General features: G+C 31.5%; 1 protein-coding gene across 1 annotated transcript in view; it reads left to right on the top strand.

Moving 5' to 3' along the window:
• LOC126880402 (alpha-2-macroglobulin) overlaps positions 1 to 14,260 on the top strand; it is a 175,645-nt gene that overhangs the window by 106,357 nt on the left and 55,028 nt on the right. Inside the window, exons 9-13 of the mRNA XM_050644239.1 lie at positions 396 to 529; positions 2,071 to 2,322; positions 7,884 to 8,106; positions 10,821 to 11,051; positions 11,124 to 11,347. Coding sequence (XP_050500196.1) covers positions 396 to 529; positions 2,071 to 2,322; positions 7,884 to 8,106; positions 10,821 to 11,051; positions 11,124 to 11,347 — 1,064 coding nt within the window. The remainder of the gene's footprint in view (positions 1 to 395; positions 530 to 2,070; positions 2,323 to 7,883; positions 8,107 to 10,820; positions 11,052 to 11,123; positions 11,348 to 14,260) is intronic.

Genomic DNA, 14,260 nt, shown 5'->3' with positions numbered 1-14,260 from the left:
GCCTTCCAAGACGAACTAAACAGAATAAATGTGTTCAAAGGATTATGTTGCCATAACGAAGATTGTTGCTAGTGTGTAGATCATTGAGAAAAACTAACCATCAAAGACGAATCAATCAACAGTATAATACGAACACATACCCTTTTAAAGAAGTAACTTTTGAGTACTTACAATATATTTGATGTGTCCTCCATCATTCAGTTCCGATTGATACTAATCGAGTTCCTTTTTTTTAGTTCTTTTTTTGTTAACTACAATATCTTAAAAACAATGATAACACTATATTTCTACAATATAAATATTAATACGTATTCACAACGATATAGCCATGCCAGTTACAAAAATTTCAGTACAGTATATTTAAGACCGATTTTAACAATCTTCTCTTTTTAAAGGTGCAGTTAAAATCCAAGCCACATTTAAAGACGGTTACAGTGGGCAGCGAGCTACTACAGACTTGCTTATGTTAGCGCATTACAGTCATTCTGATCAGCATATCAAAGTTATTACGAGTACTGTTGATCCCAGAGTAAGTAATTTTTTATGTTAAATACATATTTATATATTCAGTATCTTAGGATAAAAAATTCTATACCTCGTTTTTTAAATAGGGGGAGTAATTCAAATTTACCGCGCCATAATGCTTGTTTGTTATTGGTCCAACCACAGGCAAGTTTACTCCACTAAATTATAAAATTTTGACGCTAATGGCATTTAAAAATTCATAGGTTAATCAAGTTATATCGGCGATTCTTTGTGTTGTATGCCATATTTCTTTAATTTTTAGATGTTTTGTCTGCATTTATATAAAAACAGTTATTTTTAGAACGCTTTAGCGACGATTTAGTATGCTTTTTCTCATGAGGATCTTTCAGTGCGTCATAGTTTTTCGATTTCTTTCTAACGCATTAAATTGTATGTGACAGAAAAAAACGCACGTCGGTGATTACATTTCGTCGGTGACATTTATAACATTTATTCTAGTTGTCAATAGATGGCGCTATAATCGAAAAAAAATTATTTACTAATCATATAATATATCTACGAATATAATCTGTACAATTTATAAGACTATACAAATCAAAGAAAATACTATTTTATAAATGCAGTAAACACAATTGATTTGTTTTTATGCCAAATTGCAAATAAAATGTGACAACTGTCAGATTTAACTAAAATGTCACGTTAGAGTAAATGTCATAAATGTGTATTATCACGGACTTACCTTTTTTTCTATCATTTGTGACGCACTAAAAAATGCTCATGAAAAGAAGCATATAATATAATATTTATGGATTACTGTCGAAGACCGACATAATCAACCAAAAAAGAAGATGAATTTGGTTATTTTTCTAGTGACATTATTGGGCGTGAATCTGTCTTTTGAGCATACTCCTATTTAAAAAAAGTTCTTTAAATTTTAAAAAGTCTTATTTTAAATCTTAACTTTTTTCTTTAAAAATTGTGTTTAATGATTTTAGTAATTTTCAAAATTTGTTAAATCTAATATGTATAGAATTTATTCATCATTTACAGTTTATATTTATTTTTTAATTTTATTTTAATGTATTTTGTTTTATTTTATTTACTTGAGTTATTATTTGACATATACCTTAAGGAACGATTATGTTTCTTTTGCCTATAAGTATAGTATAATAAAAAAAGTATACTACAATATAAAATTACAGTCACGAAAGTAAAGTGAAATAAAAAACACTTTCTCTATAAATTAATTCTAATACACTGAAAGTATTGGACTTTTTTGGGCTATTGCTTTGTCCATTGAAGTCATTGTATGTTGTCAAGTTTTCTAAACACATAGTATATTAAGTACTGAAAACAAGAAAACCTGGTCATTCTACTTGATACTATAGGTGATCCTGTGTATTCAGTGAAAAAGTAACATGCTGGTTCTTTCAAATCTTTTTACTTTTGTTACGATTAGAAATCTACCAGAATAACTCTTGTAAAATTAAAACAATAAAAAATTGTAGTTTTTAATCGTTTTTCTTGTTTGTAAATCGAAATTTTTTAACTATATTGACTAAAATTTGTTATTTATTGTTCTAGGTTGGAGAATACATGATTTTCCACATCAGAAGCAACTTTTTCGTTGAAAAATTCAGTTACCTTATTATTTCCAAGGGAATCGTATTAGTAACCGGAGATCAAGATATGGATGATTACGTCAGCACAATGGCTATAGCCTTAAGTGCTGAAATGGCTCCAGTCGCAACCATTGTTGTATGGCATATTGGTCATAGTGGAGATTTAACAGTAGATAGTTTAACTTTCCCTGTCAATGGACTTAGCAGAAATAAGGTAAGTGTTTTTTATCCAATGCTTGATACTATTTTAATATGACGTTTTACATTATCATAAGTTATTATTTCCTAATTTTTAAATCATTTCGAATTTATACTCTAGGCAGTGAGCAAAAGTGTTAGCAAACAGCTGTTAGAGGAAATTGAAATTAGACGTGGAGTAAGAGTAAGACAGGGAAGAAATCATAAAAACTCTTGAGGGTGAAACAGACGTAATAAAGGTAAATGGAGTTCCCATTAACAACATTAGACATGCGGATGACACTGTCATCTTAGCTGAAAATATGGAAGATCTTTAGAAACTGGTGACCAGAATAGCGGAGTATGGTCAAGAATACAGTCTTACAATGAGACACTGGAGTCGAAAATATGGAAGATCTTCAAAGACTGGTGACCAGAATAGCGGAATATGGACAAGAATACGGTCTAATAATGAACGCCAAAAAGACAACATTTACGAGAATATTGAAAACTCAAATAACGAAAATCTTCTCATAAACGGAACCAATGTCGAACAAGTAGACCAATATGCATATCTTGGAACAATGATCAACTCCACAAATCATTACTTCTTGGAAATCAAAATCAGAATAGAAAAAGTTGGAGCTAAGAGCTAGGTTGGCTAGCTACTAAGTTTTCCCGATTTTGTTTTATGGGATGGAAGCTTGCACCTTGAATGCGGTATCAGTAAAAAAACTGAAATCATTTGAGTTGTGGGCGTACAGAAGAATTCTGAAAATATCGCGGACAGAACATGTCACTAAGAAAGAGGTTCTGAGAAAGATAAATGGAAATGAAAGAAATGGAAATCTTAAATAAAATCAAAACAAGAAAATTGGAATATCTCGGACATTATTACACGTGGAAAGAGATACAACTTGCTCCAACTGATTATGCAGGAAAGGAGTCAAAGAAAAAGAAGCATAGGGAGACGTAGGAAATTATGGCTGCATAACCTGAGAGAATGGTATGGCTGTGCATCACTTGAACTTTTCAGATCAGCTCACTGTGGTTCGAAATGCCGAAAACGTGGTCATGAACCTTTAAAAGCGTATATTGTTTACACACTTCCGAATTACTTTCGTTCTTAAGGGTTTTTGGCAATCGCTTATTATGAATATGACATTATTTTTGCTGAAAAACAAAATGGCGGATCCAACATGGCGGAAAGAAATTGAAAATATCAATCAAAACGCAAATTTTTTGTCAAATTTGGTAGCTTAAGGTCGCTGATGACAAATCTAACATTTTTTTTAAACAAAATTGCGGATCCAATATGACCGAAAGAAATTCAAAAATTTTATTTTAAACGATATTTGTTTAAAATTTTATATTGTAAGGGACTTTTGAAATTGCTGATTACCAATATATTTTCTTTACGAAGTACAATATTCAGAACCTATTAGTTATGTACAACCAATACATACTCAACAATTGCCAGAATCATGTAATATGCGGCATTTCCCACTTTTGTATTCAAACAACTGCCAGCAATGCATAGGCAGTTATAGGCAGCTAAACCAAAGTGATTCTGTATCTTCTTACTATATATTTTAAAATTAATAAAGTTATAGCAGAATTATGCAGAATTTTGTACTTTTTGAATGTATCTTTACAAAGTTTTGATTATTTCAAGTATATTTTCACTATTTATGCATTAACAAATTTAATGCATTTATTGTTACTAAATCTTAAGTTAACTTACATCTTACATTACTACATACTTAAAAGAAGAATCTGCTTTACAGCGATAGAATTCATAAACTACAAAACGTTTTACAGCGTTTTCAATATACGCGTTCTTTTTACTTTCTCTGCCGGCGAAAATAAACTCGGACATGGCTCACTTGTTCGTGAGCTATGAACATGAGCTAATACATCCAGTCTGATCCTTATTCCTGCGTATTACGACTCTACGATAATATGAGAAAGCAACTGTAAACATGAAAATCCCTAGATAGGGACTTTTTTCATTTCATGACCACGTTTTCAGCATTTGGAACCACTGTGCAGCTGTCTCTAAAGTCCTAATACCTATGGTGATATGATATGGTCCGAGGTATGACCTTTGTCCCGGAGATGGCACTTCAAAAGAACAATTTTTCAATGATTTTGATGATAATGTTTATCATCAATCACTTCTTCTTGTGGAGCTGTCTCCTTTAGTGGAGGATAGCGACTACACTGGCAAATTTGTTTTTGTCCAATGCGGCTATAAACAAAGATGTTGAATCAAGGCCGCTCCTGTCTCTGAGATTTCTAAGCCACGAAATATGGCGCCTACCGCGACCCCGTTTTCTTCAATCCTATCCTGGATGATCAGTTGCCCGAACGGTACTTTTCGTTTCTCATTATTTGTCCCAGGTAACTAACTTTTCTAAGAAAACGACGAAACCCAAGCGACTCCATTTTCAAACAAATAAATATTTAAAAATAAAATCTTTGGATTTCTTAATTCGGAAACAGATTCTCTCTTATACCTATTACCAATCCTTCTAAAATTTGCAAGGAATAAAGGGTGATGAATGCAGAGACATGAGGAGTCTATATAGTTGCACTCCACAACACATCAATTCAACGAGGCAAAGATCAACAAATCTGTTTCCTAGTACTCAATACGTGAGTAAAAACGCAGGTAGATAAAGGCATTTTGTATTTAATTTTCGATTCAGAGATAATTACCATCTCTCTATGGATCATTTCAAACTTTTGTTCTCCTCAGGAGAGCTTGTAATGATGCTTTGAATCGAAATTAGACATATTTGCCAAGTATGCCAATTACAAGGAAATAATCAACATTTAGTTTACTCACGTCTTGAGTACTAGGAAACAGATTTGTTGATCTTTGCCTCGTTGAATTGAAGTGTTGTGGAGTGCAACTATATAGACTCCTCATGTCTCCGCATTCATCACTATTTATTCCTTGCAAATTTTAGAAGGATGGGTAATAGGTATAAGAGAGAATCTGTTTCCGAATTAAGAAATCCAAAGATTTTATTTTTAAATATTTATTTGTTTGAAAATGGAGTCGCTTGGGATTCGTCGTTTCTTTAATAGAGGTCGCGAGTGCGTCTAAATGTTGATTATTTCCTTGTAATTGGCATACTTGGCAAATATGTCTAATTTCGATTCAGAGCATCATTACAAGCTCTCCTGAGGAGAACAAAAGTTCGAAATGGTCCATAGAGAGATGGTTATGATCACTGAATCGAAATCAAATATAAAATGCCTTTATCTAACTTTTCTAACTTTGATGATCTTGAGCAGTCCCCTATCTGTACCTATTCTCCTCAAGAACATTTTCGTGTGGGTTGTCCAAGGTATTTTCAGACTGAGGGTGCTATAAATGCTACTGTTACAAAATAAGCTTTTGATTTTGATAATTTTGGAGAAGGAAGCTTGCCGAGTACTTATTAATTAGGTATATTTACTGTAGTCCAGGGCCCATCTGTTTTGAGATGGACGTTGAGAGGTGACTCAAATTTTTTTGCAGAAATTGCTTGAAAATAACTCAAATAATAATATTTGAGTTATCCTCCCTCTCAAAAAGGTCCGGAACATTGTTTAAATAATTAAAATGTCAAAAAATGAAGGAAAAATTCGATTTTTTTCTCCGTTTTTTGATTAAAACTTTAAAAGTATTCATTTCCCAGAAAAGATGTACTGACATAAAAGTTGCGTAATTAAATTTCCTACAATATAGAATTAATTAAAAGTTAAAAAAAACTTTATGATACAGTAAAACAATACTGTAAATTTCATTAAGAGCAATTCAATAGATTTTGCAAAATAAATTTTGCAATCCAGCTTTCGCAAAAACAATTCATTTTTTCAAAATGTTACAGGACTGAAAATAAAGCAGATAGCAAGTTGAATTTTTTTTGCGTATAGAACTGTACTGTACCTTTCATTTGCCATTTGCAAAATTAAAATCGATTAACTACCACGGCGTCAGGAATTTTTTTAAATAAACATTAATTATTGGTGCTACGCCCAGGACAGCGGTGTTCGATTCACATGAAGTTGATTTCCACCAAAATTTCTTCCAATCTTCATCTAATATATTATTTTCTTACTCTATATTTTGTTGTATTTTAATATTTTAATTCCACAAAAATCAAACTAACTTTATTATTGTTTGTGAAATATTGTTTAAACAATTGTATGTGTTTAAAAATAATAAACTTTTATTCTCAAGTTAAAATATATGAACAAACAAAGTTTTTGCTAAAAAAAGTGTTATTTCAAAGGATAGAGTATGTGTTTTTATTTTGCAATAAACAAATTTATTTATTTATATCGAAATGAAATAAAAATTAAAATGTATCAATAATTATCAAAGGTCAGTGGAATGCCCAATCAGAGCAAACTATCCGGTGTCCTGCGCGCAACACCAATAATTAATGTTTATTTAAAAAAATTCCTGACGCCGTGGTGGTTCATCGATTTTAGTTTTGCAAATTGCAAATGAAAGGTAGAGTACATTTCTATAAGCAAAAAAAAAAATTCAACTTGCTATCTGCTTTATTTTCAGTCCTGTAACAGTTTGAAAAAATGAATCTTTTTTGCGAAAGCTGGATTGCAAAATTTATTTTGCAAAATCTATTAAACCGATCTTAATGAAATTTACAGTATTGTTTAACTGTATCATATAGTTTTTCTGGGTGAAATTTGAAGGTCCTAAGTTTAGCATAAATGGTTGAAAAACGTAAAATGCGAATACTTGTTTTTGTATAGTTTTTTCCCAATTATTGCTATTTTGCAACAAGGGTGACTATTTTTTAAATTTTCAACTAACTCTATATTGTAGGAAATTTAATTACACAACTTTTATGTCAATACAACTTTTCTCGGAAATGAATACTCTTAAAGTTATAATCAAAAAACGATGAAAAAAATCGAATTTTTCCTTCATTTTTTGACATTTTGATTATTTAAACAATGTTCCGGACCTTCTTGAGAGGGAGGATAACTCAAATATTATTATTTGAATTATTTTCAAGCAATTTCTGCAAAAAAATTTGAGTCACCTCTCAACGTCCAAATGTACTAATATTTTTACAGATGCGCCCTGGTCTACTGGGAGATATAATTCATATGCAACACTTCGTGACAACCATTTTATTAGACTACTTCTACTGTAAATATTGCCAACCTGATTTACATGTTTTTGGGGATCAGGATAGCCAACATTTCAATAGTTAAAGCCTTGTCGGGCTACCTCTATTCTCGCTCTTACTTCTTGTTTATAATCAAGACTAATCAATCACTATTAAGATAATTTTCTTAATAATTTATTTTGTGAGTGTTGTCCTACTAGAATAATAAACTTGAAATATTACATATTAATAAACCCACAGAAATAATAAAGCTGAAAGATTGAAAAAACTTGCAAATTATATTAATATATGTTACAATTTAAGATGCTTTGTCTATCTGATTTTCAATTAATTGGTCCTTTGTTTCGTAAATTTCGAACTATTAAACCTCTTTGGTAGATAGGTAATGAACTTTATACGATAATTTTTTAACTTTAAATAACATATTATTATTTTTCAGTTTAAAGTATTCATCAATAATAAGAAGGCTAGAACTGGACATAAGGTAGAAGTAGCCATTTATGGTGAACCTGGATCTTATGTCGGGCTGTCAGGTATAGATCGAGCTTTCTACACTATGCAAGCAGGAAATGAATTAACTTACGCCAAGGTTATATCGAAAATGTCTACTTTTGACGAACAAACAAATGGTACACACAAACATATTTGGTTTTCTCATGAAGGTGAGTACAAAACAATATACTATATTTTTCTACTGCTTTCTCTATAAATTATGAATTAGTAATTTTTTGGATTTTACAGTTCTGTGTTTTGAAAAATTCTGGTTGGAGTGTGAATCGAGCAATGAACCTTCATTTAGTTTTTGTATCTATTGAGTGAACCCTTTTTAAAAAGTTTATATAATATTCTTCACTTGTTCTCTGAAATTTTAAGAATAGCTCAGAACTCGATGACAACGTAATATTTAACAGCTTTTACATGGATGCATTGAGCTTTATTTTAAATTTTAAGCCATTTTGAATGCAAATAATGCAATGATATTTAGATCTCGTTGTAAAGTACGTTAGTCAACAGCGCAGCGGATATAGCTCACTGGTAGAGCATTCGACTGCAGATCGAGAGGTCCTCGGTTAAAACCCAGATGTTCCCCTTTTTTTATTTTCATCATCATCATCAGTAGCTCGACAACCCTTCTGGGTCCTGGCCTGTTCTAGGATTTTCCGCCATTCTGTTCTGTTCCTTGCTTTGTTCTTCCAGTGGGTAATCTCAAGTGTTTTCAGATTTTGTTCCACTTGTTCCATGTATCTAAGTTTGGGTCTTCCCTTTAACCTTCTCCCTACTGGTGTTTGCCTCATTATTTGTTTTGGTGTTTCAGTCTCCAAAATCCGTTCAACATGGCCCATCCATCGCAGACGTCCGATCTTTATGGATGTTGTGACGTCGGGTTCGTTGTATGCTGCGTATAGTTCAAAATTATATCTTCTGCGCCATACGTCATTTTCTTTAACCCCCTAATATTTTACGTTCAAACGTCCTAATAAGTTCTCATTGTTTTCGGACAGTGTCCATGTCTCTGATCCATATATAAGGACCGGTTTTATCAGGGTTTTGTATATTTTGCATTTGGGTTTTCTTGTGATGTTGTTAGATCTTAGATGTTTAATTAGTCCATTATATGTTTTATTAGCAATATGTATTCTTCTCTAACTTCTTCACTGACATTGTTATCTGCGGTAACTAGTGAACCTAGATATGTAAAATTTTTCACGCTTTGGACGTTATAGTCTTCTATTGTCAAATTCTGTAGGTTTCTTTGGCCTGTCGATTTGCTGTCCTTCATGTATTTGGTTTTTGTTTCATTAATGTTTAGGCCACTGTTTCGTGCCGCTCTTTCTATCGCATTAAATGCTTCTATCATCTCTCTTTCACTTCTAGCTATGATATCAACATCATCTGCAAATGCCAATATTTGTACACTTTTTGTTTTTATTGTTCCTCTGGTGTTGACTTTTGATTCTCTGATTAGTTTCTCTAACGTGATGTTGAATAGAATACAGGATAGGGCATCTACCGTTCTGACATGGATTGTATCTGTTAGTGAGTTTTGAATTCCAATTTTGCTTTGTACTTTAAGTGTTTCTTTTAATGAGTTGAGTTGGAATATTAAACTCTTCCAGGGCGTGGATCAGAAATTCTCGATGGATACTATCATAGACACTCTCAAAATCAATGAAGAGATGATGTGTGCAGAAACCACATTGATATCCCCCAACTATTTGTTCCGCATATGGTCTCAATCGCTCATACACAATATTTGACAGTATTTTATATGCCACAGTCAGTAGCGTTATTGCCCGGTAGTTTTTACATTCAAGCTGATCTCCCTTTTTATGTAGTGGAATAATTACTCCGGTATTCCAGTCTTGTGGCAGTTGTTTATTATTCCATATGTTCACTATTAGTTCGTGTATCGCATTCAATAGGGAGTCTCCGCCTTCTTTTATTAATTCTGCGCTAATATTGTCTAATCCAGGCGACTTGTTGTTTTTCAGTCTGGTAACTGCTTCTTGCATTTCAGCTACTGAAGGGGGGTTGTTTATCTGGTATCCGTTTGATCCAGTATAATTCCATCGTATAGTGGATCTCCGCTTTGTTCAAACTTTTCTTTGAAGAATTCAGTCCATCTTTGTAGTATTTCACTCTGTTTAGTTATTATATCTCCTTCTTTGTCTCTGCACATCATTGTTCTTGGTTTAAATTCTTTTCTGCTTTTGTTAAGTTTTTGGTAGAATTTTCTGGTTTCTGTTAGTTTATTTAATTATTCAATTTCTTAAGTTCTTTTTCTATATGTTTTCTTTTTTTCTGCGATGTATTTTCTTCTCTTTCCTCCTTAGCATTTTATATTCCTCCTCTGCCTGTCTTGTTCTATGTCGTTGTAATCGTTGATATGCATTATTTTTTCTCTCTGTTATGTTACGACACTCTTCATCTGTGTGTTTCTTTTACTATAACAATGAGTTAAGTTATAATATAAACTCTTTCAGGGTGTGACTTCTATTGTCTGCGGGATCTATTGTGGACTTCTGCCTACAGAAACCACATTGATATCCCCCAACTATTTGTTCCGCGTATGGTCTCAATCTCATTTTTTTATTTTAGTTTACTTTAATTAGCATATTAATATTTGATATTTTATTAAGTTAATAATATTAACTGAATAAAATATTAGCTGTATTGGTATATCACAATTATTATTCTTTCGAAACATGTTTCATTTATTTTTTACGATTTTAAACATTTTCTTTGATTTATGTGTTTAAAATCGATTACAAAATTCTTTCACAGCAAAATAGTTTATAATTTTATTAATGTGTCCCATAAATAATAAAAACGTAAAAGTTATTTTTTATAATAGTGTAATTATTTTCTTTTCCAGGTTTTCCCGATGAAATCGTCCACTTCCCAAGTAATACTTTTGGTATCGATGCTAATAGAACTTTCGAATATGCTGGATTGGTAGTTTTCAGTGATTTCGCATTACCTAGGAGACGTAGCCTTTGTAATATAACTAACGGATACGGAGAGTGCCTTAGTGGCCAGTGTTATAGAATACAAAAAAGATGCGACTTTTATAGAGATTGTGAAGATGGCACGGATGAGTCTGGATGTAAGAATAATAATTAAAATTCAAAAAGAAAACTCTTTACAATACAAACTTAAAACTACTTTTCGTTTTTAGGTAACTATGATAATGGAACAGAATTACAGTTGTTTAGGAAATTTAGATTCAATCGAGTTCAGCGTCAGTACGAAAATGTGTGGGTTTGGAAAGATGTAAATATCGGTCCACATGGAAGATATATTTTTAATATACCAGTACCGCCAAGGCCAGTCCATTGGATGATATCAGCTTTTTCTATGAGCCCGTCGCTAGGTTTTGGAATGATTTCCAAAGCTATTGAAGTAAGTGCCTAAGTATTAATATACACTTCTCCAAGAAATTAGCGCACCATCTTAAAATTGGAACATTTTTGAGGTCTCGAATTTTCTAAACCTGTTGTCCGATTTGACTGATTTTTTAAGTATGTTATATAGCCTTACTGTGTAAAAATATCGCTGTAATAATGTTGCTGCTAGACAAGTAATATATGTTGTATATCGGGTGTAATAATAATACTGTTTTTTCTCAAAGTTAGGAACACCCTTTGGAATATTCTAGCATTTATAAAATATTGAAATTAAAACTCAATTGTAGCCTTAGGCTTTCTTAACATTTTATTTTTTTATTCATTCGCTTATGTTCGATAATAAAAGAGATATGTGCTTTTATATTACATTTGAGGTTTGCTATTTGGTCTTGATTAATTTCAAAATCTCGAGGTCTTGCATTACCGTGCATTGACAAAAAATTGTTACCAGTGTAAGGAGTCGATATCATGGTAGCTAAGTCCTTCGCTTTGTAAGGTCACTGCTTGAACACACTCATCGCGGCTCAAATTCCTTCTAGCGCGTTCCATTTCCACCAAACAACAAAAATAATTACGAACTTATATGAAACTTTAAATAATAAATCTACTAATTTTCACAACTAACCAGACACTTTTTGGCTATTAATAATTTGACATTTATCAAATTGTTAATTTCTCATAGCCTACTTTAGGCTTGGCTATTAAACTAAGCAGAAAATGAGGATATAGGTATTGATGAAAAACATGGCTAGTTATTAACATGGCTAAGTACCTAACTTTTTTATTGTCCAACATAAGCGAATGAATAAAAAACATAAAATGTTCTGAGGTTATGGTTGGGTTTTAATTTCAGTATTTTATAAATACTAGAATATTCCATAGGAAGTTACGAACTTTGAGAAAAAACACAGTTTGATTGGTACACCCAGTATACAATGACAATTTATTTGTCTAGCAACATTATTGCAGCGATATTGTTAAAGAATAAGTCTATAACATATTAAAAAACATTTAAATCAGACAAGAGGTTTAGGAAATTCAAGACATCAAAAATGACCGATTTTTAAGGTGATGCGTTAATTTCTTGGAGAAGACAATATAACAAAATTTATGATATACAGGGTGTCCCGGAAAATAGTGCGTTCCTTAAAGGTATAGGTAGAAGGCATCGTGTAGAACAAAAAACTCTTATAACATTTTTTTCTACAACGGTATACAATGACAATTTATTTGTCTAGCAACATTATTGCAGCGATATTGTTAAAGAATAAGTCTATAACATATTAAAAAACATTTAAATCAGACAAGAGGTTTAGGAAATTCAAGACATCAAAAATGACCGATTTTTAAGGTGATGCGTTAATTTCTTGGAGAAGACAATATAACAAAATTTATGATATACAGGGTGTCCCGGAAAATAGTGCGTTCCTTAAAGGTATAGGTAGAAGGCATCGTGTAGAACAAAAAACTCTTATAACATTTTTTTCTAAGTTCAACCGTTTGACCAAAAAACTATAAAACATTTTGGAACGCAAATTCAAATCTGGCAACTCTGTGAAGTACAAAAATCTAAACGTAAATAGTCCCATGTTTAGTAAACATGGTTTAGTAAAATGTTTTTGAATCGTGTGTTCATGAGTAATATTATGGTATTATGTTGTTTATTTATGGCAGATCAATAAATGGAGAGGCATAAGTAATACCTACTAAAATTCTTTCAAAATGTTTTGCTGGAAGTGCATGTTACCTACTCTATGAGTTCATGTGTTTGCAAAAGTGGTGGTTCAGTTAAAATATGTGTTTTCATCTTAAAATATGTATGATTAATTATTTATATGGGAAATAAGCCACAATTAAAATGAAAAAAATAATTTTATTAACGTTTCGACGCCCAAATCGGGTGCCGTTGTCAAAATACAAAATATTACTAATAAACAAAAGTGTTGTTGCTAAGCAAAAAAATTCTTCTAATCATTTATTTAATCTCACTCATTTATATTGGCAATTCATTATTATTAAATATATTAAATATATTATAATCTTATATTACAATCTTATATTAAAAATAGAGAATTTGAGAGATCTCAAATATGTCAACACGCATGGGATAATGAACATAGAGTTCAGTGGAGAGATTCAAGTATAGTCCTGAAAGAATCAGATAGTAAAAAGAGAATAATCAAAGAAGCGGCTCTAATTATGCTAAATGAAACCAATTGTGTCGCAAATTCCTCGGTAGAATGCAGTAGGATGTGGTTACCCATACTGAAAGAGGAAGTCAATAGAAAGAAAATACCAAGATTAATAAGTCAATAATATCGAGCTAGTACATATTTTATATTTTAGTAGTATATATATCTAGTATTATTAATATTATTTATAATTTAAACATGTTACAAGTCAGAATTTGGTATTATTTTTTGAGAGTAAATTAATGTAAGACCAAATACTTACGATGTCGGGATAGTATCACAGGGTTTTTCCTGGTTTTCCCTTGTGATTTACTATGAAGTCTCTAACTCGAGAATTTTACTGTCGTTGCATTTGGTTGTCTTTTTAAAGACATATCACATGCTATAATTTTTTATGACGGATATTCTTGAGTTGGGGTTAATTCCATGTAATCGAATGAACTATCTTTCAGTAAGTCGTCCCAGGAACGCAACTCATAAATATTGGCAATATCATTTTAAAGTCTTCTACTTTAAAATGTATAATATATGTCTGAATTGCCAATATAAATGAGTGAGATTAAATAAATTATTAGAAGAATTTTTTTGCTTAGCAACAACACTTTTGTTTATTAGTAATATTTTGTATTTTGACAACGGCACCCGATTTGGGCGTCGAAACGTTAATAAAATTATTTTTTTCATTTTAATTGTGGCTTATTTCCCATATAAATAAT

Source organism: Diabrotica virgifera, chromosome 2 (genome assembly GCF_917563875.1).
Source record: "Diabrotica virgifera virgifera chromosome 2, PGI_DIABVI_V3a".
Lineage (NCBI taxonomy): Eukaryota > Metazoa > Arthropoda > Insecta > Coleoptera > Chrysomelidae > Diabrotica > Diabrotica virgifera.
This window is presented reverse-complemented; position numbering and strand designations above follow the sequence as displayed.